General features: G+C 40.6%; 2 protein-coding genes across 2 annotated transcripts; one reads left to right on the top strand and one right to left on the bottom strand.

Annotated features, from left to right (window-relative positions):
* stx17 (syntaxin 17) lies at positions 1 to 11,625 on the top strand. Its single transcript, XM_061050568.1, has 7 exons — positions 1 to 181; positions 1,098 to 1,304; positions 1,411 to 1,476; positions 4,848 to 5,168; positions 6,214 to 6,264; positions 8,307 to 8,393; positions 10,611 to 11,625. The coding sequence occupies exons 2-7, from the start codon at positions 1,182 to 1,184 to the stop codon at positions 10,863 to 10,865; spliced, it is 903 nt and encodes a 300-aa protein (XP_060906551.1). The 5' UTR covers positions 1 to 181; positions 1,098 to 1,181; the 3' UTR covers positions 10,866 to 11,625.
* Positions 11,626 to 11,728: 103 nt separating this feature from the next.
* On the bottom strand, positions 11,729 to 24,629 carry erp44 (endoplasmic reticulum protein 44). Its single transcript, XM_061050565.1, has 11 exons — positions 24,470 to 24,629; positions 20,877 to 20,949; positions 20,142 to 20,181; positions 19,644 to 19,759; positions 18,600 to 18,784; positions 18,390 to 18,505; positions 18,112 to 18,286; positions 16,743 to 16,854; positions 16,494 to 16,635; positions 14,019 to 14,121; positions 11,729 to 13,942 (listed from the first exon to the last, which is right to left on the bottom strand). Exons 1-11 carry the CDS (start codon positions 24,527 to 24,529, stop codon positions 13,832 to 13,834), a joined length of 1,233 nt encoding a protein of 410 aa, XP_060906548.1. The 5' UTR covers positions 24,530 to 24,629; the 3' UTR covers positions 11,729 to 13,831.
* Positions 24,630 to 24,708: the final 79 nt, after the last annotated feature.

Here is a 24,708-nt window from a genome sequence, read left to right on the forward strand (position 1 = left end):
ATCTATTCGTGGACGCACTCGTAGTGGAGAGTTGTTTACAAACAACGAAAGTGTCAGAAACAAACTGAAGTCGATGCTGAAAATGCGGAAATGTATGTAATAGTTAATTTTCGCAAAAGCATGGGGGCTAAGGACAGTCCTCAGCGAATATAAATATCATTCACTCCACTTATTCTCAGTGGTAAGTCTCGCTGTTCTTCAAGTTTGGTAGGGCTGACTCATGGTCGACAGTAGAAAGTGTTTCAGGGTTTAAAGGTTTAATAAGAGTGTGAATGAATAGCTAATATCCTGTAAGAGTTAGCCTCGGGTGTCACACAGCTAGATTAATAGTGCTAGTCTGTATTAAGATCTTAAAATCGTGTTATCTAGATTGTTTTACACATGTGGGCAAACACTATCAGTTTCATTTCTGACGCTTGAGGACAGCTGTGTTGTCACGTCGAGTTTAGCAAACTTGTTTTCTTGCAGCACGATCACTACACCTCAAAATAATTGTTTTCCTAACATTTAACCACACGTTTCTGCAGTAACATCAAGATTAAGTACTATTTTTTTAAGTAAGAATTTTTCATTCCAGCTTATTGAATGTCATGTATGTATGAAGAAGTCACTTTGGGCTTAGTTTAACAATGATCAGTATTTTGGACAGTTTTCTTAGAACTTTTCTAACAACTACTAATCGTCAATTGATTGACAATGAAAGTAACAATGCATTGATTGATTTTTCTTTCTGCACTCATTCTAGCCTGAAAATCCAAGAACAAGTGTGAAACACTGCTCAGGGGATGTTTTCACTTTTTATCCAAAAAGTAACTAGAACTGTCGAAAAAGCAAAGTGAAGTTTTATTTAGAAAAGTGGACACAAAGCATGTTGGGATATTTTGCTTGGACAAAAACGTCATAATTGATTGATGGAGTCATCTTTGCAGTGTTGATGTCTTTCCGTCATACTCCACTTACTCATTCCACCTAAAAATATTTATTTAAATAAGTCTCATGCATGTGCCAGTTTTAAATGTGTGGGCTTGAATTTGCATGCGTCACTGAGTTAATTTAGTTGACTTTTATTTATTATAATCTTACTCTGCCGATATTAGTGTGGGAGCAGTGAAATAAAGCCGAGCAGGTGCAGTGTCATAGAGAGTCATAGAGGTGTTGGCTGTGGGCAGTCAGCAGGACACATGGCAGAGGAAAGCAACAAGCTGACACTGAGGCGCCTGGAGGCACCGATCCACAAGTTCATTAAAGTGGCTCTTCCCACGGACCTGGAGAGGCTGCAGAAACACCACAATAACATACTGAAGGTGATGGCTAAAATCAGGCTTCCCACATGATCGCACCCTCACATCCGCTCTCTCTCACTTCCGGTCCACAGATGGATAACAGATCGTTTTCTTTTCATATTTGCAGTACCAGCAGAGCCACCAATGGGATCGCCTCCATCAGGAGCACATCAATGCCAGCAGAACTGTTCAGGTATAAGATATACTCTGTTAACTTCATCTTATTAACCTTTATGCTATTTACCTTTTTTCACAACACCAAACTTCCTACGAATAACTAACTACCAACTTCCTCTCGTCACAGAGGCAGTTTTTTTTTTTTCTTATGAAATTCATGTCAGGGCCTTGCCGATTTCTGAATGCGGGGATTGTTTAGAAGATGATGTGACTCATTGCCTCTCAAAATTCCTGAACAAGCATGACCATGCAACTGCAGACTATACTTTTTAATAACAAATTGTCTCAACCCTTCAGAGCTCGGTTTGTAAAAATAAATTAGGTTTATCTAGTAGGTGTTACTGACATAGAGAAATTCCCCTGTGAATTAACTGACCAGCTAAACCCAGCCACCCCACGATCAACAAAATGAACTTTGTGTTATCTGAAAAGAAAAAAAGCTGCTTAACGGTCAGATTATCATCACAAGGTCCAATTTACTCGCTGTTCTTGAAGCGTTCATTTTTCTCGTGTGGTTTTCTCAGCACTTCAGTTTTGCTAGTTGTCATTAAGGATCTTTTTTTTTCATTCATTCATTTTTCTAGGTCAAATGATAAAAACCGTCTCCTTTAGAACTGAGACTCTACACTTGATGAGGAATGTGAAAATGAATGGTTGACAGCAGTAGAGTTAGTTTAGTTAAGGTTATTTGTTAATTGTTTCGTCGACAGTCCCCTTTAGTTAACTTTACAGTTAAAGGAGCAGCTTTAGCCTTTGCGGCTAATTTCCAGCTGTAGTCCCCGGCCAGTTGTCAGTAGGCAACCTAAAATGCAGTAGTTAATGAATCTGTCAAACCCAGTAATATTCAGTTAGCATGCCCAGGTAAGGAAATGTTTCTTCTGCTTAAATATGAAAAAATAAAAAATAATGCTCATGCTTAGAGATATTTTTTTATCTGGTTTTAACGCTCTACACGGACAAACTTTCTCTTAAAAAATCAGGGCAGGAAAAGAGCTTCTACCATACCTGAAACTGTCCGTCTCTTGTGTGTGTAAGTACTTGCTCACTTGTTCACATGGTGGTTGTTCACATGAAATGCCTCAGGGAAAGTTGTTGCCTGGAAGCCACCGTGTCTCTGAAGGTGAAATAACTCCGGACAGGCACACACCTATCCTCTCACCATTACCCTGCAAACCCCAGGGACACATCGCGAGTGCTTTCCCGTGTCTTCATGGTGTTAATCCAGAGCAGGGCATGGTCTTCTCTGGTTCACGTGTGTGTGTGTATACAACTATGTGTGTGTGAGTGTGTGTGCGCACATGTGTGCTAATGTACCATCGCCTACACGGATTGATAAACAAGATAGAAGGGATGCAGATAGAGAGATCATCCTTTTAAGGCAGCCATATCATCATTTCTAATCATCTTTATTATTGTCCTTCCTCCCAGTGAGACAAACTGTAGGCTCTACTATCTGATTGACATTTACGCAACATAACTAACCATCGACATAAAAGGCACAGGCAGACTCAGTACCCCCACCTACACTATGAGACAGTCAGCAGTCGATACTGTTCTATCATGAATATCTGCTATTGAATGAGTGTTTTAGCTAGGGATGGGCACGGTTCATTTGCAGTCTGACAGCTTCCTGGCCTGACTGTCTCAGTGTTAATCAGTGTGTTTTTCACTTTTATGCACATGTATGTTTATTCATGCAGCGTAATTAGCAGAGCGTGTTATCGGCAGCACGTTGACCCCCTGAGCCCAGGTCGTACCTTGGCCCGGAGGGTTGATGGCGGGGCTGTAATCCTCCTGTCACCCTCAGGGCACAGGATGGGATGAAGGTGCTTGTGTTCCCCAGTGTCATATCTGCACCTTATTAAACCCAGACACCAACGCGTACACACAAAAACACATGCACATTTCCCTCCAGTAGCTCAGTTGACTTGTTTGCTGGGCCTGTCTTTTATTGCCACCTCTTTTCCAACCGGGCCAAAAGAGAGGGACTTTGTGTTCTTTTTTGGTTTCCAGGTAACCAAGTGAAATTAGTGTTTACATCGAAAACATAGCCTTGTTGTCTGTCTTGTTTTTTTTTTTTTGTTAACTGGATAAGATCAATTAATCACTCTTTTGTTTGTATAGCACCAATTCATAACAAATGTTATCTCAAGACACTTTACAAAAGAGCAGGTAAAAGACCTTTGTTATATTATCGACACAGCAGCAGGCCCTTCAACACCAACGATTCAGAGGAACCTACGAGAGACACAGGAGATCAGGAGCTCCCAGAAAGAAGCTACTACAGGAGTAATGTGATCTTTTCTGGTGGTCTTTAGAGAATTTCTATAAAAGAGAGTCACAATTATCCAACCTGGAGGTAACAAATGAATGAACTAGTTTTATGTGAAAGGTCAAAATAGCCTGTCCTTTATTTAATTTTTTTTTTTTGGGGCGTTAAAGGACATATCTTGATCAAATAGAACTCCTAGATGCCAGACTGATAAGCACTTTATGCACTTTAAGCACTTTTAACTCTGATGGTCACTTTGTATTGGTTCGTTTTGACGCTAAATCAAACAGCCACTCTTTAGACTGGTATATTTATGTGTCTCTTTCTGCTAATATACAGTATATGTTGTTATTTTATCATTACTGGTTGTATTGGTTTTGCTTGTCATTGTGGTTTTATGTCGTTTTGTTTACCTGTTTACCACCAACCTGCCAAGGGACTGCAGATGGAAATTAGCCTGTGGCTCTAATGTGGCATATTTCCATTTTTATGTTCATTAATGTGCACTGTCCCTATTTTAAATAAATAAATGTCATCAAGGACAGTTACATCTTCCGAAAAAGTCTCTCTGAGGTGTTTAGGCCTAAGCACAATAAAAGATATAACTACAGGTTTTCTTGTACTTCTGCCTTTACAGTTAGAGAGGATTAGTTCCTCCTTATGCTTGTGAGATTAAAAAAAATATATGAAACTTCTCTATTTTATTTATTTCAATTGAAATTCAAAAATGGAAAAAAAAAAAGCCCTCAAATATGTTCTTGTAAAACACTGGTTACTGATGTTTTGCCAGCTTTGACCGACGTCCTACTCTTTGGAGAGATTGATGTTTTCACATGACTGTTCACTGGAAATGTGATCTTTTACTTCTAACAGTTGCCAGTGGGAGCACAAAGATTTATTATGGTTGTGACGGTAACTGACGATCTGAGGAAAGGGACCATTTCTGAAGGAAATTATCAATAACTCTATTGGATCAGTTTGATTCCACATTTTAGGCTGTATCAGAGGTATTTCTGATACCGGTTATTGTATGTGAATACCTGAATACATTTTCCCAACCTGACACCCACTGTTACTGAGACCCCCCCCCCCGCCTCCTCTCTGTGTCCCTGCAGCAGCTAAGAGCTAACATCAGAGAGATGGAGAAGCTGTGTGCTCGGGTCCGGGCAGAAGATGCTGCCTCTCTTGAAGTGCTTGTAAAGCCTGTCAGAGACAGGGCATCAGCTGCTGCACAAGACTTCCTGCTTTTGCACTCTAACCCCGTGCCTCAGCCTGCACCAACACCTGCAACTCAACCATCCAGTTGTGGGTCCAGCAGTTACACTTCCGATGAAGATGTTGGTGAGGAGCTGGTGTCTGGGAGGCAAATTCAGCTCCACCTCCCAGAAATCCCCTCGGATCAGAGTGCAGCTGAGTCTTGGGACAGCCTGGAAGAGGTATGCATGACTACTACATGTGATATGTATGTTGTATACATGTTGGACAATACTTGTAGCATAAAATCTTGATACTACACTGTAATTTATACAGTATAAGCTTCTCTTGTTGCTTATTGCTTTACTGGTGTTACTGGTGTTTACGATATAGGCACTGCTCGAACTTAAGCTGTTCTGGAGTAGCATTTCATATGTACAGTTTCTCTGACTCCCTTGTCCAGAAGATAATAAACAAAAGAAGGGATAGTATCTTTTTAATCCCAGCAGCCTGCTGAAGCTAGCTTTGACAATAATTAACACCAAAACTCTGTCCCAAACCCACTTGAAATATGTAATCTAATATATTGCAGGGATTCATAATAATCAATATATTTTTTTATGTCTGTCTGTCAGTTGTGTTTTTTTAACTCTCAGTATTTGATATCATCTATTTGAGATCTCACATCAACTTTCTGCCTCTTACAAAATGAGTAGAGAAGGCAAATGAAATGTATGGTCTAAAAGCTATGAGCATAGGTAGTTCAGCGACATGCTTAACAGCATGCACGTTCAACAGCAGACATTCTGACATGTCCTGGTAGTTCAAATGTCGGTGCCACCTGTACAGTAACAATGGCTCTGCTCTGACAGTGGGACAGTAAACCAGCATGAACAATACAAGGACCTCAAACCAAAGCCACTAAATGGTTTTCCGCCATCACCAATTTTTTTTTGTGGTTGGGACTTTCCTACAGCGACATGTCAAAATGTTTCCCATAAAAATGGTCTGTCAAATAAAATCAAAACACTAAATGCAGAGTGACAATTCTGTGATAAAGTTGCCATGGTTACATTCAATTTTCATCCCGATTGCGAGGTCATTTAATCTAACTGACCTCTTTCACCTGTTCCTCTGTACATGCTAACTTCATACAACTATAATAATATTCATCCTCATGAGTTGATGTGATTGTCAAATATTTATATGGACAGTTTGGACGTACTGTAGCTTGGAATTGCGTGATAAGCATCATAATCTAATAAGATTTTTAATTTTCTCTCTCAGGATCTAAAGGAGCTGTGCGGTTTAGTGACGGAGTTCTCTCTTGTCGTTCATGTGAGTGTGAACTCTCAACTCTTCTTTGTGCTTCCTGGCTGTTACATTCACATTTCTACACTCTATGCATTTCTCTCTCATACGTGTGTGCACATCGACCCCTATGAGCCAAAACACGAAGTGACAGAGGCTGTTTGCCTGTAGCGTTTCCAGGAAGTGGTGTGTGTATTTGACCATGTGTGCTTGTGTTGCCTGGTAAGGCTCCTGTGAGGGGAGGCGACACAGATCAGCTCAGTGCTGCTGGGGCCCCAGAGGCCCTCCACCGAGGCGAAGGGGAGAGATTGAGGAGGGAGACAAGAGCTAGAGAGAGAGAGAGAGGATTTGGGGGAGTAAAGTGGGTCGTCCACAGGGGGAGAGGCGAGGAACAAGGGACACATCGAAGCAGGTGGAGAGCAGACGGCGCAGATTATCACTCTATCCTGAGGGATGGAGAGAGAGAAGCAGGGAAAGATTAACAGAGGGAAAGGAAGAGAGAAAGTGAAGAAGTAGTTAGGCTGAAAAAAACCCAGATAGAAGTGGGGGTGGGGGCAGAAAGAGCATAGACATGTTGTTGTGGTGTCTCGAGGGTGAAAGACACCGCGTTGGGGAGGTAATATTCCTGCGCCCAGCCTCAGTGGAAATATTGAGAGAGTGTGTGGTTGTGTCTGTTTCTGAACATGCGTCATGTTAGTAGCTGTTCCGCTGTGTTCTCATCTGAAGGTTTTTCATGGTGTGTCTTTAAGGTTTCCTCAAAATCAAATAATGATTGTACTTCCTCTAAGGGTTCAAATCAATTCATACAGAATTTTAAGTATAGATTATTTATCATATGAAGTATTTATGTGATATAGTACGCTCTCTTTTCACCCGTCATATGAAATAGAATTATTTTACACAGTGGGAGCTGATGCACAGGTTGACAGAGATTCATTTCTCATATGTATTGAAATTGCTCTTATAAGAACTTTTAAGTTTTCAATGTTATTGGTTTCAGGATAACAACTTGAAAACATTTTCTGTAATAATACAAAAGAAGCCCATTAGATCATAGATTTTCTTTTTTGATTAGTGACTGAAATGGCTTAAACCAAACCATTAGTAGAGAGCTTTTCGGTGAAAAGGCTTTTTTTCGTGATGTGAGAGATGCAACAAAGGTCCCTTACGGAACATCAGCTACCAAAAACAATGTATGTTTTCAGCATCTCCAATGTGAAACTATGCTCCTTTTTTCTTTTTCTTTGTTTGATTGTAAAACGATTTGAATTTATTTTTTTTATTTTAATTTAACGATTGTGTTTTGATTTTTGGCAATCGTACAAATAAAATCAAAACAGGATAAGATGCCGTTGTGGTTTATGTGCAGATTTCTTTATTTTACGACAGTTTGGGAGTCAAGATTGAAAGTTGCAGTTGAATTATCATTTTATCCCGAACACTGTGGCTGTCTTATCTGGGTCTCAGTCTCAGAGGAAGAAAAAAAATACAAAAAGAACAACGGAGAAGATTTGTGAGTAGTGTAGTGCTAGATAACTTTATTTTTTAGGTCAGAGTTAGCAGGTTAAAGGAGAGAGTGGAGAAACTGAGGAGAGGTGAGGAAGAGGAGGAGGAGGAGTGCTCTGCTTGTTGTTTGGTCACTGTGTCCGGCCAGCCCTCACATGGAGAGAGACAGCTGCCACTCTGAATATTTCATGAGATTTACACAATGCCCCCCCCACACACACACACACACACACACACACACACACACACACACACACACACACACACACACACACACACACACACACACACACACACACACACACACACACACACACACACTCATGACCCCACCCCCATTGATATCTCCATTGAATATATCTAGAGCCTCCACACAATCACACACACCTTTCCTGCATTAACTTGCGCCATGGAGCAGAATTCAGGAAAAACAAAAACACACTACATGACAGGTGGCTGCTCTTTCACACCTGTCAGTGATGTATGTGTAGGTGAATGTGCTTGCTAGAGTGTGTGTTCCTGTGTGTGTGTGTGTGTGTGTGTGTGTAACCTCTGTGCATCAGTCCCAGCAGGAGAAGATTGACAGCATAGAGGACAACGTCAACACAGCCGCTGCCAATGTGGAGGAGGGGACCAAGAGCCTGGGGAAGGTGTGTATATGTGTGTGTCACCATGATCTGATGTGTGTGTGTGTGTGTGTGTGTGTGTGTGTGTGTGTGTGTGTGTGTGTGTGTGTGTGTGTGTGTGAGTAGTGTTTGGGAGATGGGGAGATCGATGGCACTTTGCCTCGCAGCCATTCCACAGCGTTTGTCCCTATTGATCGGCTCGAATACGGAGGAAAGATGCAATTAAGGAAATAGAGAGAGGACAGAAGGGGAGGAAGAGTGATAGAGAGGTGACAAGTGAGAGTCTGTGTGTGTGTGTGTGTGTGTGTGTGTGTGTGTGTGTGTGTGTGTGTGTGTGTGTGTGTGTGTGTGTGTGTGTGTGTGTGTGTGTGTGTGTGTGTGTGTGTGTGTGTGTGTGTGTGTGTGTGTGTGTGTGTGTGTGTGTGTGTGTGTGTAGCATTTAGAAGAGGTTTGAATGACTGTTTAATAGTTTTTCAAGAGCAGCATTCAGGCTTGAATTATCATTTCAATACACTCTTACACGCTGAGTGTAACTCAGAAGGACAACTCAGTGCTCTTCACACATACTACACACTTGAAATGTTGAACTTTTCATCTGTTATACTCAGAATGAATCACTTGTTTTTGTACAATTACATCTACAACCCCCCCCCCCCCACACACACACACACACACACGTGCAGGGATAATTTTTCTTAAAAACTGTTTGTTCTAACTTTACTTAGTATTTTTTTCTGCAATAACAGAATGGAGCTTTGATGTCATTACACTGTAATTACAGACTCTTAGAGTTCGAGATGATGACACAGGCGTGATTTCTGTGTGCTGAAAAACACTTTTCACTGCCACCACTGCACAGCAAACAACCAGAAATGAAACACAGCATTTTTTTTTCTTCTTTTTTCAACAGTGTTTTTGCAATGTTTGTGTATTCATTTCATTAAAAAAAACTAAGATTTTCTCAGCTCAGCTAGTAGAAACCATCCATGCAGATTATAACTTGTCCTGGTAACTGAGATTCCTGTTAACATCCAATGATAAACGAGGTGAGTTAAATTCATTTTGTGGTGCTCAAGAGCATCGGAGAAACTGCTTTGAACTGATTAATATGCAACATCCTTTTATAAAAAATAGAGTGTTCAAACTACTCAGGATAATCTGCACAATTGTAAATAATGTGTTGTCGTCATATGGCTATATTTGTTGAATTTGTCTGAAAGTAGATCCAAGGTGAACAAAACTGTTCCCACTTTGGAGGATGTAAATTTGACACATCTCTGTAAAAGAGAACCGCGTTGTCATACTAGGCATACTGTACGTCACGTACGGGTTGGTCTTAATTTATAGACTTCCTTATAATGTGGATTGAAATTCCCCTTTGTGTTTTGATCGCAGATTTGATTTTAGATTATGCAGGAAAATATAAACGAAACTCCCTTTAAGGCTAAATCCATTTAAATTTTAAGTGAACTGAATGAAGCTTCTACTGTTTCAAATGATGTCCAAATTCTTTTTTTAAATAAATGCCTCTAAACAGTCATTTTTATAAACAGCTAGTTTAAATTAAATTCCCCAAAACCACAATAAAGGTTGACCACTCTGTCTGCACATTAGGCAGCAGGGGGGGGGGGGAAGGTTACAGAGAGATATAGCAGATGAGAGGGGCGTCAGATGTTTTAACGTGTTTGAAAGCTTGTAATCTGTCATCAGGTCAAACTGCATTAAGCGCACACACACAGACACACATTTCCTCCATCCTCCACAACCTGCGCCCAGACTCCTTTTAACTCAGCTCAGATGAAATTAAAATTCCCTGGACTGCCAGGGGGGGAGGACAAGAAACGTTGGCTTTTGAACTAGATTAATTTAATGGTGAAGTGTTAATCAAATGTGTGTCCCTGTGCAAGAGAGTGTGTGTGTGTGTGTGTGTGTGTATCATTAATTGTCATCAGCAAAAAGCACCTTCCACTCTGATGATAGCAGCCGTAATAACACACAGGCTGCATCTCTCTGATTTCTCTTAAATGCAGATAATGAAAAGGCTTTGATGTGGCTTAATTTTCGTTCGCAGGCTTGTTTGTGTCATTTACTTTTTTCGAGTCGATGTGATGTGTGATCATGAAAGGATAGACGCATCCAAACTCTCTGGCAGACCGTCTTGAAGCCACAACTGATGCCTCCAAAGGTTCATGTATATGGGTGTTAAATTAGAACATATATCTCTTCCTCCTGTCTCTTTAGGCGGTGGGCTACAAGTTGGCGCTGTTGCCGGTTGCCGGAGCACTGCTGGGCGGTGCACTAGGAGGACCTCTTGGCCTGCTGGCTGGGTTCAAAGCTGCAGGGGTGGCTGCTGCTCTGGGAGGGGGCGCCTTAGGGTTTGCAGGGGGAAACCTGGTAAAGAAACACAAGAAAGCACAAGTGGAAGGACAGATGAAACAGCTGACGGCACCACCACTAGAATCAGCGACGAAAGCAGAGTCAAGCAAGGACAAATGACCTACCTGACCAACCACTGTTGACGGTCCAATCAGAAGCACATACTGATCACATGCCTTAAGGACACATGGCATCAGATGTTATCAACAAACACTGCTATAAAAACAGATGTGTAATAATGAGACCATTCTTCAGGAGACAGATACTCTGATGTTCAGATGTGAATGGAGTTCCTGTGACGACATGAATCTAACTTCATACACAAGCGATCTTTTTCTTTTTTCTTCGCAAAGCAGTTAACACTACAGCTTTCACTTTCAAATAGCCATGAGCAGAGAGCTTCTCTGAAGAACCTAATAAAGTTCTATCAATTTACCAAGCCCCATCGTTCTGTCAGATGTTATCACTAATAAAGACCTTGTTTGTGTGTTCCTCCTCAAGTTCACATCTTATAACGTTTTTTTAATATTGTTCTTATACACCAAGGTTTCTTAAAGTCTACCAGTAATCATGCCTTAATGTTTCTTTGTGCAGATATTTAAATATAACTGTGAGCATCTGTATGTCTCTGACTATAGTATGATTGTTTTCCCCCTTAGATCACTGTAATCTACATTTACATGATTATGTAAATAAAAGTGTTCCCGCTTAGATGTTGGTGTAAATTATACTGTTCATGGTTATATTTGTTTTTAATTGTGTGGGATCAAATATTGCACAAAAAAGTACCAAAGTGCCAAAGTTCAGAGCCCTCCAGGGTCTCCAGTAAGAACCTGCCATGTATTGATTAAACTGTTGCGGATTTTCTGCCAAATACAAATTTTTCTTGTTTTTTTTTTTCCAAACAAAACATTGAAGTCACAGGTTTGAAAAACAGAACCAAAGAAGAGACGCCATACATACAAACAGCAGACAACACAATATCCTGTAAAATGGTTTTTAATTTACTTTCACTTTTTTTGTATCTGCTTCCTCCCCTCCGAGATGACTATTTCAGAGATGGCATCACACTCCCCCCCCACCCCCCCCCCACCACCACTCTTTTGTTCTCCTGTATGTGGGCTGATATGTCACTATGCAGGCATCTTTTTTGGCCTCAATGGAAGGGCAGGGAGCACAGTACAAACTATTCAAAGGGTCCCCCCATACTCGCAATCTGGCCTTGTCTTTAAGATTAATTTATGTTCAGTAGACCCCAGAGATCCATTCTTGTACCGAAACCACAGACATTTAAAGAGATGAAACCAGTTTTAATGAAGTCGTATAAAGTGGGAGACTATTTTACCAACGCTGATCACATGGGCCCCTTCTCCCCGAGCATGTTAAAACCCTGGGAAGTACCAAGTCCTTTTCTCCCTCTGCATGACTACACATTTCAACAAGTTAACAGCCAAAACAAAAGCCATTTCATAAATTCCTGACCACGTTAAAGTACACCATTTCTTTCCTCTAATTCACTCCTAGGATCACACATTAGAGATGTCATGGAAAATACTGTGCCTTTATAAGGTATTCACCCCGCGTTGACTTTGAAATGTTTTACTGTTTTACAGTAGTGAGGTTATCAGTATGTAAGACGCCCTGGAGAGGTTTGGGATACAATTAACAAATTTCTTGATTGCACAAGTATTCATGTCCTAAAATGGCCAATAGAAGCACCTTTGGTAGCACTAACAGCCCGAGGGCTACTTCAGTAAGCCTTTAACAGCTTTACACATCTGGACACTGATTCCTTTAAGGCTACTTTGGTCAAGTTGCATGCTTGTCAAGTCCTGGCGTTAATTCTGGGTTGACCTAAGGCCAGGACATTGAATTTTCCAATCACAGGCATTCACACAGCCTTTTAATGAAGCAATTGTATATTTGACTTCATGTCTGCAGTCTTCTTGATATAAAATATACAAACTAAGATTCATGTTTCCACAGAAATGTGCATGTATTTTAATGCTTAAATGTAACCTTCCATGTCCAGGGTCTTCAGCAGAGAAGCCTTCACACAGCATGATGCTGCTGAAACACCCCCTCAAGATAGGATGACGTAAAAGCATTTTCAAGTTACATCGTTTCTGTTCTGAGTTTAGAGAAAGAAATCCTGACTACATCCATTGTTATTCAGTGTTATGAAACAGTAACACAAAGAAACAGTCCAAGAGGGGTAATACTTTGTATATGCACTGTAAGAGACATCGTTATCCAAAACCATTTAGTACCAGGGGAGGGGGGGAGAGGTGCATCTCAATAGGGCGGAGTAGCTTTGTCTCCTTAACTTCTGTCTCAAATCAATCTTTCAAATTTATATCACGCCTGCTCAGTTATTTAAAAATATGTTTCTATTCCTTCAGAGTGTGTGTGTGTGTGTGTGTGGAGAAGAAATGGAGGGAAAGCTACTCAAGCAGGCATATTGTAATTACTCGTGCTGTACAAAATTAATTTAGATTTGAGTTGATCATATTGAGATGCAGCTATGAGGTCAGTGAGACTATCTCCTAAAGACAGGCTGGACTACCCACAGATAAGAACCATACGACTGGAGTCAAAAACTGCTCTGATTTCTTTTTCTACAAAAAAAAAAAAAAAAAAGCCAGGTGATGAAAGAAAAAGGAATAAAACAAAGGAAACTCCGTATTTAATTTAGACTGACACTGAGACTCCCATGTAGCACAAACATATTTACAAGCTCCAAAAAAATAAAAGTAAAAACACTTCTTTTGATGCCCCTAACCCCTGCCCACACGATTTTCCCCTTTACCCAATTTCCTTTTGATCCAAAATAAAAATTGTACGTGAAAGAGTTATGAAAATATAGGTTAATCCAACATGGTTGTGTCGAGGACTGCTTCTCTTTTTTCCTCCATTTTCTCCTCCTAATTCCTCTTCATTCTCCATTTCTACATCTCCTTCTCTTCAGTAAGGGTGTTGGGTGTTGCTGTTCTGTCCCGCTGGCCTGGCCTGTCCCAACCCTAACCCCTTCCCTGACCCCGGGGGCGTGGCATTGAGTCACAGGATCACTGGAGGGCAACAGAGGGTCACAGCTCGTCACGGTCCCTTGTGAGGATGGTGTAGCGAGTCTCGCTGGGCGCCAGTTTCTGGAAAGAGCTCTCTGGAGGGCTGCTGACCACTTCTCCTGCTGCCTCCAACTGTGGGGGGAAATTCAAGTTTTAAACAGTCACATGATGTGATCAACTTTCAGTCTTTTGGTTGAACCAGTCTTACCTGTCCAGGCGTGCTGTCTGTGGGGTCAGGGCCGTGGTGAAACTCCCTGTGTAGCTTTCCAGAGTGAAGGTCCAACACAAACTGTTTCAGCCTGCCAGGGATACTGAAAGAACACAAATAAAAACAAAACACACACAGTAGACATTACAAAAGTATCATTTAATATCTCTCTTTTTTTTTTTTTATTCAAACAAGTCAGATTTAACAAACTAGAAACTGCACAAACAAGATTCAAATAGAAAATTTGAATCAGGCTGACGGCTGCTGCCCATGAAGAATGTATAAGAAACATGGATGTAGCCTCAGTGAATTCATCCTCGAGTTTCTGAGGAAGCATTATGAAGGTCGACAATGGAAGTCCCTACATTGGAAATGCTATCTCACCTAACTTGAATCAGGAAAAGAGGTGGAGTTGAGGCGGGCCAAAAGCCTCCTTACAAACAGCCCACATCCATCTGACCGTCAATTCAGCCAGACTCTTAATTATTCAAATATGTGCATAACTCTTAGCTTCAATATAATAAACACAGACAAGTTTTAAAAGATGCACCCCACATATAGTTTCTACAAATAAAGAAATTGGCTATTAGACCAAAAAGGCCTTTTGTCCCAGGTTGTAAATAATCAAAAGAGATTAGTTAAAATACATTCATTTCTTCATGTATGCCCGTCAAATGTACAGAACCATTATGCCAGGCTGTAAAACATATTTCTGCTGGAAAAAAAATCAGCAACTTTCATTTTAGTCAGCTTTGAGTGGACACTCCAAATTGCCTTCATCCTATTACCGGTAACATTAGAGGTTGCTGCCAGTTGCAGCCTCGCCATCAATTTGTCTCTTTAAATATTTACTAAATTAACTTCTTGAAGTTCTTTGCAGGACTATCTGCTCTGTTTGAGAAAGTCTCATCAACAAAACTGTTACCAAAGAGTAACACAGCAGAGGTCATATCCAGCTGGTGCAAATTAGCTTTTAGAAAGAAAACTCATAACAGCCTTAGAAGTTATAAAAGCCCCATTCAGACGGTCTGTTCGACTTTACTGTGAATGCCACAGAGGTGGAACGGGGTTATCAAGGGATCTCCGATTTGTACCGTCTTCAGAGCAGGGACGGAGCCTGACTTTTATGACTGGGGTGGCTGAACTGGGCAACTGACTTCTGCAGGGATGGTCGGAATGATAGGTGGAGATAGAAAGGGTTAAAAAAAAAAAAAAAGCTATTCATATATACGTTCAATACTAACATTAAAGTATTAAATAAATGTTATATAACAGTGATTATATCATTTTTTAAATCCAAAAGAGTAGCAATAATTAAATCTTCTTCACTTAATTTTTCAAGTACTGAAAAAGAAACTGTTTGGAGAATAGAGAAACTAATTCATGCAACAACCCCTCAGTTATCACTTCAAAGCCCATCTGATTGTACAAGTGGTTCTTTTATGAACATCATCGTCTGTGGGTTTGAAAAAGGCATTCCTCCACACCGAGTTCAGCTTTAAAGACAGACCTGCTAGAACTACAGAGCAGGTCAGAGCTGATAAAAGACACAACAGCTGGAGGCAGCAGCAGAGGTCATTAGTCCCTGTGGACATGTCACAGAGCAGCATTAATCCACATCAGCGCTGTCCTGTTAAGTGTCCTCGTTAACGACAGGTCGTGAGCTGTTGTCATATCACACAGGCAGAGCTGGTCCCTGGTCACAGCTAACGCCATGTGTCAGAGTAAAACACACACACACACACAGACACACACAAGTGTATATATATATATATATAACATACAATGCACTAATGTAATTACAAGCTGTGTGCCACATGCAGCGGTGATGTGATGTAATTAGGCTGAGGAGGGATGGTCAGTCCTTGGGGCGTCTGTCTATCTGATCAGACTGTGATTGTGGACTGGGGGAGGCAGAGTGGTTGGGGGCAGAATAAATAAGATTACATTATATTAGACTGGATTAGTTTAGCACTTATTGCACGTGCCAAATCATGTCACATTAGCTCTGGTGTCCTGGCCCATTCATAAAGCACAGATTTTAGGAGGTGTGACATTTCTCTGGTGTTCAGTGCACAGAGGGTTATTGTGTGTGTGGTGCGTGTGTGTGTGTGTGTGTGTAATGAAATTAACTTTATTTAAGGAGAGCTTGTTATGAAGAATTTCAAATACAGCATCAGGTAATAATTGCTCAAAAATGCCCAAATGAATGCCACATATATATCACTGGTTTGACACTCGGATGATTCATTTGTTAATCACAGGTGCATGTGCAGAATTTTCATTTGTATTTTAATATTATTTTTTTGTATTAAACTATTTCCAGCCATTGCACTTTTTCCTAAAACATGTTTCCAGTTATATATATTGATAATATTGTGTATCTAATTTTTAAAGTACTGAACTGCATCCCCATGCAAATCTAAATTCTCTCTCTCAAAAAAAAAAAAAAAAAAGGTGAGATCTGTCACTTACCCGAGGTCTTGGAAGTCAGGAAAGACATACATGTGTCTGAAGGAGTCTATAGCGATGACAGGACAGTCAGCGGGAGTTTTCTGTATGTGGAGCAGAGGATGGCGGAACTTCTCGCAGTCCGCGTGCAGGAAGTTAATGGACCCTAAACAGGAGACACAACTGTCAAAAAACTAATTCTATACACAGATGATTGGCTCACAAACAACTGAAATGAACATGTCACAAAAGACAACGAACACACATGCCCACCTTTCTCTCCTATGAGCTGGCGAGCCACTTCATGTTGGAACTTTTCTAAGCTGTTTGAGTCTTCCTTAATGTGGAACAAGATGAGGAATGGGATTCCCTCTTCAGTCAGCTCCTGGAAAATACACACAAACATACACACACATGGTGTCATAGATAAAAGGAGTCAGGGCCTGGAAGCCCTTAAGTACGGTGGCTGATAAGTGCAAACGCTCAGCTAAGGCCGTAATGACTAATAATAAGAAAAACAGGCAGACGACTGCAAATAGACGAACGCTGAATATTCAATGGAAGTGCTCCAGGCATGTGGAGGCACTCAGTGAACGGTTTATTATTGACAAGAGAGAGTGAAGGAGACAAGGACGTGAATTTTTAGTTTGGAATCAAAGACGGCATAGTTTGAGCTGCCGCTAGCTCTAGGGCTAGTACAGCCCGTTCTCTGTGTCTGACACCAGGAAGAGTCAGCTCATCCCAATGCTGCTTCATGGGTAACTGAGGTCCAATCTGGGGAAGCTACACTGAGCAGTTGGCTTACTCTGCCCATTGTAGGGCTACGAACGCAGGGGATATTAGTGATTACAGCTTGACCTAGAGCAGGAGCTTTGATCCACCAACTTTCATGAGTTATGTTGAGAACTTTTCAGATATGATCACTATGATCAGAATGTGGGATATGGGACTCAGTGCTCACAAATAACTTCTGCATCAGATCCAAAAAGACGTACAGGTCTAAATGAGGATCGTTCAGTTAGAAGGTTTTGTTCCCTCCATATGCCTTGTCAAAGCCTTATTGGTGTCACAGCCTGTAGAGTGGTCACAGGGATTTGTTGAAATTCATAAAAGGTTAACTTCTTGACGAGCACTTTTCTGATTGTGTTGAATTTGTTTTGTTGACATATGGGTCTAATCTCATCTCAGCAGAGGTCTTGGACAAAGTAGAGGCTGTTTCCCTCATGTGTCATGTTACATTGTTTTGTGGAGCAGAAAACAAACTCTTGAACTGGACTCAGGGACTGGATGAAAATTGCACTGGTCTTGCCATGTTTCATTGGTGCTAGGGTTTGTTGAACTCTCTCTAAGTCTTTCGCTGTCCAGCACCAGCCAGTGCTGTAGCACACCTAGCAGAAATTGGTTTCCTTCAGCGCCCTCACGCATACCGAATAGCCATACGTTTTTACGTCGACTAATATTTCATTTCATGGCTTTCTTTAGTCCAGTCTTGTTCTTTTCCTGATGTTCCTCTGTCTACATTATTCTGGTTTTAGCCTCTTCAATCCTTTTGGTATTCAAGGCAACAATACATTTCACCTCTGACGTGTTGCTTTCTGAGGCAGCAACAGAAATAAATAAATAAATAAAGCAAGGGACAAACCTCTCCATTTTCAAAAGTGATCTCTCTGACCAGAGGCACACACTTGTCTTGCGTCCAGGCATATGTCAGGTCGAAGTTGGTGAGTGAGCCGAGGTAGATCATGTCAGGGGCGCTGTCCCCCATGGGTCTGTAGATAACATTGTCTCCATTGATGCGCTCAGGCTCAGAAACAGGGCTGTAAATTGAACCAGTTAATTAGAATTTCAAACACTTCAAATGTGCTTCATTTGAATGATTTTACAAAAAAAAAAGATCCATAATGTGTTGCTGTATCTCACCCAAAAGAGGCATGGAATGTGCAGTCATCACGAAGGATGTTGGCAACTTTTTCATATGTGTGGTAGTTGTCAGAGTCCTTTGTTTCAAAGTAAGCTATGATATTTCTCTTACTTCTCTGTTGAATACAAAACCAAAGGAAAGGGAAAGTAATGACATCATTCATTTTATAATGACAAATACAGCACTGATTTATGTGTGTTTCAACTTACATCTACAGTATTAATCTCCTCCAATGAATGTATCTCTTTCACGGGGTCCACCTGCTGTTGGCGGATGAAGTCTGCAATGGCTGCCACTGACCTCTGACCCCTGTACTCCCTCTTCATCATCATCCCATTGCGGAACAACTTCAGTGTCGGATACTTGGTGATGCGGTACCGCTGGGCTATGTCGGCTGTTCAGAGAAAAAAGTTAAGTAAAGAAGGACAAATCAATTGATGAAGAGGAAGGAGTGGAGTAAAAACACATGGGGATGGGTGGATGAGGAGCGGAGCTGTGACGGAGTCGGCAGTTAAACCTCACTCTCAAAACACTGCCTTCAGTCAGCTCTGAGCTCTGATCTCCCACATGAAAGCCGCCCCCCACCAAGAGTAAATATTCTCTCTTGCACACATAGAATGAGTGTGTGAGTGTGTGCATGTGGCAGGTGTCAATCTCCCTGCGGGGTGTCTCTAAGCCTCCCGTCTTCACAGGAAGCAGCAGTTTTGTCATTAGTCTTCAAACAGTTTGCAGGTCATCAATAATTCTCTTTAATTCGCTTTATCTCAAAAGGCTGAGCCTGGTCGTTTATGTGTCTGTGCTTTGGTGTGCTGGGCATCTATGTGTACATATGTGCATCAAATATACTAAGGGAGTGTGTGTTGTGTGTGTCTTTTTTTTCTTCTGCATATAGAATGTGTTGTGTTAAAGCGGTGCATGACATCACCATAAAGAACATCCATCCTCTGTACTGACACTTAAACTAAGAATATTATGGATTACAGATTCATACTTAAATAGCTTTAATGTCCAACATTTTCACAAATAACTATATTCTTGGTCTTTGTGTAACTTTTTGTTAAATGAAAAAAACACTGTATTTGTTACTCAGATTAATAAAGGTTCTTGATAACTGGTGACAATCTTCTCTTAGTGTTTATAATCTTGCAGTTGAAACAAAAACATAATCAATAAATGATAGTAAGACGATTTACACAAGTCATGTCAATGAAAAGGAACACTGGTAATCGCTTAAATGGCTCAGTAATACTCACAGTGTTGGTCACAGTCAACACGAGCAAACACCACCTGGTTGGTGTTAGGAAACTCTTCCCTCACTATGTTCGACGCCTCCTCAAATATTGGATGGAGCATTTGACTGAACCTGCACCTGTAGGGGAGGCATGGGGGGGGGTGGGGGGGGGGGGGGGGGTGAGGTCCAAATACTTCTCCATAATTTCCAAGGTAATTAAATAGATTTTTTATCAAGTATAACAGACTCAATTTAGCAGTATTTGACAATGTTGTAAAATGACTGTTGACTTTACCAGCTCCATTATCCAGCCGTTCAAAAGACAACCCCAGAATATATTAGATTAAAATAGACGCTCAGAGTGAAAATCATTTAAAAGAAATCAATAAAATCCAGAGTGAGAGAAATCTATGATCATTACAACACCATTCATATGAAACAGCTGTTGGTGAGCTAAATCGTATCATATTATTGAAGGGGGTGGGGGGTTAATGGCTTTAAGATGAAACTGAAGACTTACCAGTCAGCGTAAAAATTCACTAAAGACACCCCAGCATTATCTGTAAGGAAACACACACAAACAGGAAACAAATGTAAGCCTCTATACATAACGGAATGCTTTCAGGGATGTATGTTTTGCCAGCCAAATTAATTAGACATAAGCCCTCAACTTCCATTCATTGAGCGAAAAGAAAAAAAGAATCAAAAGGAGAAAGCTCTAATAAAGCATGTCTATAGCAAGAATTGAGAAACCACTGAACTCGTGGTCATTTACATTCATTAGACCACCTTTCTGGTTAAATGTTTGTTTAGTGTAAGGCAGAGCTAATGACTATCAGGTATGTCCGACCTGCAACAAGTTCTGACAAGTTCTGGACAGCTTTGTTTACAGTTTATCAAGATGTTTTAACAACCATATCTTATGAGTATCAGATGCAATTCTGTTGAGCATGTGGAAAATTAAGAGACTTCAGATAAGCTCCCAATAAAGAAATGAATGAGAATTATAGGCTTGATTTTATATTTTGGAAAATATTTACTTCATTACGAAGAATAAGATTAGAGAGGAAAAACAAGGAATTGAGCCGTTTCTCGTGCTTTATGTCTACATGCCAAGCTAGGCCCAACAGCTTCGGGCTGTAGCTTGATTTTGAATGAACAAAATTGAGTGGTACTGGTCAGCTAGCATATTACTGCATTTCCTGAAAGCTCTCCAACTATTACTTTTAGATACGTTTGAAGATGAATGCCTTACTTAGGATGTCATCAATGTTGCCTGAGTCCAGACTGGTGATTTCTGCTTTCCCAGGAGTAGACAGGCCCATCGCCTACAAACACACAGGGAAAAGAACGATGTAACAGTTATCATATTTATATACTTTCTATTTCGATCTGGATGCAATGAATGTTTGTGATTAACAATGGTTAAGCAGTAGAGCACCCAGGATGTCCTTTTAAACATTAACCTTCTCCAACCTCTCCAGTGAAACACATAATGTCTCCCTGAGAACCTGAGCGATGTACATTCTCTCCATTGTGTCCGCCTCAGGCTATTTCACCTGCAACTTGTTCCTGGTACTGGGCTAAATATACAGCCAACTATATAACCTCTGATCTTTCTGTCCTGCAGAGCAACGTGACAATTACACTCTCTCATTATTCCCAACACAATTTCACAGCACATTATTTCAGTGAATGTTCCAGATGTCCAGAATTTAAGAAAATATGAATGAAAAATGTTCGGGCTGTAACAATTCACTCAATTGTTACGATACTGGGTTCATGATACGATTCTCTCACGATTTATTTTACAAAATGAGACTGAAGACAAATTATGACTGAAAAAGATTCCTTTATGGGCTCCAAACCTGCTTGTCAGTGTGGTTTGGCCTTTTAATGTTTTTTTTTTTCTCGCAACAAGGGAAGGTGTTTGGAGCTTCTCATTGTGGTGTCGATTAAATGCTGCATCATGTTGGTTGTGCCATTTGTGTAGTTCCCTGTCTTCTTGCAATATTTGCACACAGTTCTTGTCTTGTCTGTTATCTTTTCACCTCTGCAGATGTCAACCGCCTCTGCTCTACAGCTGCTGACGCTCACAATATTATTGTGATACATTTTTCAGAGTACCGATGTGGATCTTGACATCTTTGCATCCATTATTTATCACGTTTTTACAATTAATCTTTACATCCCTAAAAAGTGTGCACTACACTGTTGTTGTACATCCTCAACAGGCACCTGGTGAACATGTAGGCCAGTGAATGTTTGAAATGTTAAGCTATCGTGTTGCCCTGAATATTTCCTGTTTGTTCATTAACTGTTGAGTGTTTACTACTTAGTATTTTGAATTTGATAAGGAACAATGAATGTTTTTCTTTGTGGTATGCTCACATACCTGCAAACATGTCAGAAATAAATAATCAACACCAAACAAATGATAGAAAGATAGCTGTGGATATGCTTAATGTTGGCACCTCTGTACTGTTCTTTTGCATGTGCAGAATTTCCATATTTTATTTTAGTCTCCTTTACGCAAATGATGTAGTCAACACTCACAATCACACTGTAAAGACGTTTGTCAACATCCTCTTTTTGTCAGACACTTTCTCTCACAACTTATCTGATAGAAGCAATGTCCTGGAGCTGTAGATGTTGTAATGCTACACTGCAAAGATTTAAAAACCCCAAGAAATTCCAAGAAGTTGCACCTTACACAAGCTGCTCAAGAGTTTTAAATATCCAGTTATTCAACATAAAGAACAAACAATGGAAAAACAAACAATGGATACACTAGAGGTGGGATCGTAGTGGAATATACAGGAGACGCGGATAAGCATACAGCAATTCTCTGATAACTGATATATTGCAACTCTGCTTTACTAAAGAATATAAAAGACCCCTAAAAAGTTGCAAGTGAAGGATTATTCACTGAAAAATGTGCATCTCTTTCACCTCTTAGAGCACTTTTTCTCTTAACTTATTTTCATTGCCGCAAGAAATCCTACTGTCTCCTTTTTTGTCCAATAAATATCCATTCTTGGGGCGCTGGTGGCGCAGTGGTTAGTGCGTGCGCCCCATGTATGGAGGCTATAGTCCTCAAAGCGGGCGGCCTGGGTTCGAATGCGGCCTGTGGCTCCTTTCCCGCATATTATTCCCACCTCTCTCTCTCTCCCTGATTTCTAGCTCTATCCACTGTCCTATCTCTCCAAGAAAGGCCCAAAAAGCCCAAAAATAAATCTTTAAAAAAATAATATCCATTCTTGTTACCCTCTGTCATGTGATAACCACACTATAGGGAGTCATGAAGTGGTGACAAGTCCTTTTCAGACTGCAGTTCTACAACAATGCTCCCTTGTCATTACGCCGTAAGACATTCATATCGGTTATGCATTAGCGCAATATCGGTGTCCCAGTCTGTGAATTCACTTTTGGTTAAAGCTGTGATCTCAGCCTGACTCAAGATCCTATTCAAACAGGATGTAACATGTCATCCTCCCAGCAAATGTGTGTCAATCAGAAATACAAATGTGGGTAAGGGTTATACTCCAGGAAAACTCCAACTTCGGTGTCAAAGAGCCAAAGCTCACACTGCTCAATGTTTATAGGGAATTGGATAATCAAAATATGTAACCGTACTTTTTGATTTGTCACATACAAACCATCAGTCAATTTTAGTTTCACTATACTAGCTGTAGTTAAGTGTTTTTTTATTTTCCTCATTTAAATGCATATACACACATAAATATGTATAACATCTGTGTGTGTGTGTGTGTGTGTGTGTGTGTGTGTGTGTGTGTGTGTGTGTGTGTGTGTGTGTGTGTGTGTGTGTGTGTATAAGACATAGTTCTGCAGTGTATCCTCACTTTTGAGAAACAGTGACCAGTGAAAGTTTAGAGCTTTTTAATTTAAGCACATGAACAATTAGATGATAGTTTAAAGTTGCTGGATTATTTCTGGAGTGAAAATATCGCTTGTAAAGTTAAACAATTTCAACAATGAAATTGACACCTTTTTTTTTTACCAATAGGGTAAAACAGCTGCATATTGATACTTAATGTCACCGTTTCTGCAGTGAGTGAGACTACTAAACACACAGTGACCTACAGCTTAGGGAGAGAAGTATTTTAAGTTTTCTTCACAGGCCCCAAACTCTCACAGCAGCAACATTGCTCCGCTTGGTCTAGTTCCGGGTTGTAAGCCAATAAGAATGAGCCACAACAGAGGAATTCACCAACCGGCGACAGATAATTCAGAGACACTTACAGCTCCCAAAAGAGCCCGACAACTCGTTCATCCGGATCATTTAAACTGTGGAGTCCACTCAGTCAAAGCAGACAAAACACATTCAATAAATTAAACTAACCATTTTGTGTCTCTGCACTCAATTAAGTGTAGCACGTATGCTAACTGGATGCTGCTCTGCTACTAAACAAAGTTATATCACGAGTCCAACTTTGACTACTTTTTAAAAGAAACATAATGAGGAACAGTTTGCTAAACGAGTAACATTAATCTCATGAAGCATTAAAGATGTATTACAGTAATTAATGGTTAGTTATTACAGCTAACATTAGACTACACTGCCGGCTAAATGGACATTGCAGTTGGATTACTTAGTTTAGGAACTTGTTTGGTATAACCAGGAAATGTGCCTCGACAAAGAACATGATGTATAACCACACTTTCAGGAGAGAGTGAGCTCGATAGTCATCTAAGCCACTTTAAAAGCCACGTCTCATGCCAGCAGCTAGCTAGCAGCTAACTATCCAGTGGTAGGCTAACGTGCCTTTATGCAAACATTAGCTCGGTCCTGCTTCCCTTTTCTAAACCTTTAACACGAACGCTTACCAGCAGTATGACCGTGACGACGCGGATATCAGGAGAAGGAGATACTGCTAACAGGTTCATTGTACAGTGCTGTTGGTTTTGATGGTGATGTTCAAGCCTCCCAGTCTGTCTCGCCGCTCTGTTCTCAGTGCAGCAGGAAACCGACGGCGGACCGATCTCTCAGTTACCACGGAAACGCGAGTCACACTTCCGGGAATTATTTCAGCTCAGCGGGTAATGTAGTTTTCAGAATAGTCAAA

The sequence above is a fragment of the Labrus mixtus genome, chromosome 11 (assembly GCF_963584025.1).
Source record: "Labrus mixtus chromosome 11, fLabMix1.1, whole genome shotgun sequence".
Classification (NCBI taxonomy): domain Eukaryota; kingdom Metazoa; phylum Chordata; class Actinopteri; order Labriformes; family Labridae; genus Labrus; species Labrus mixtus.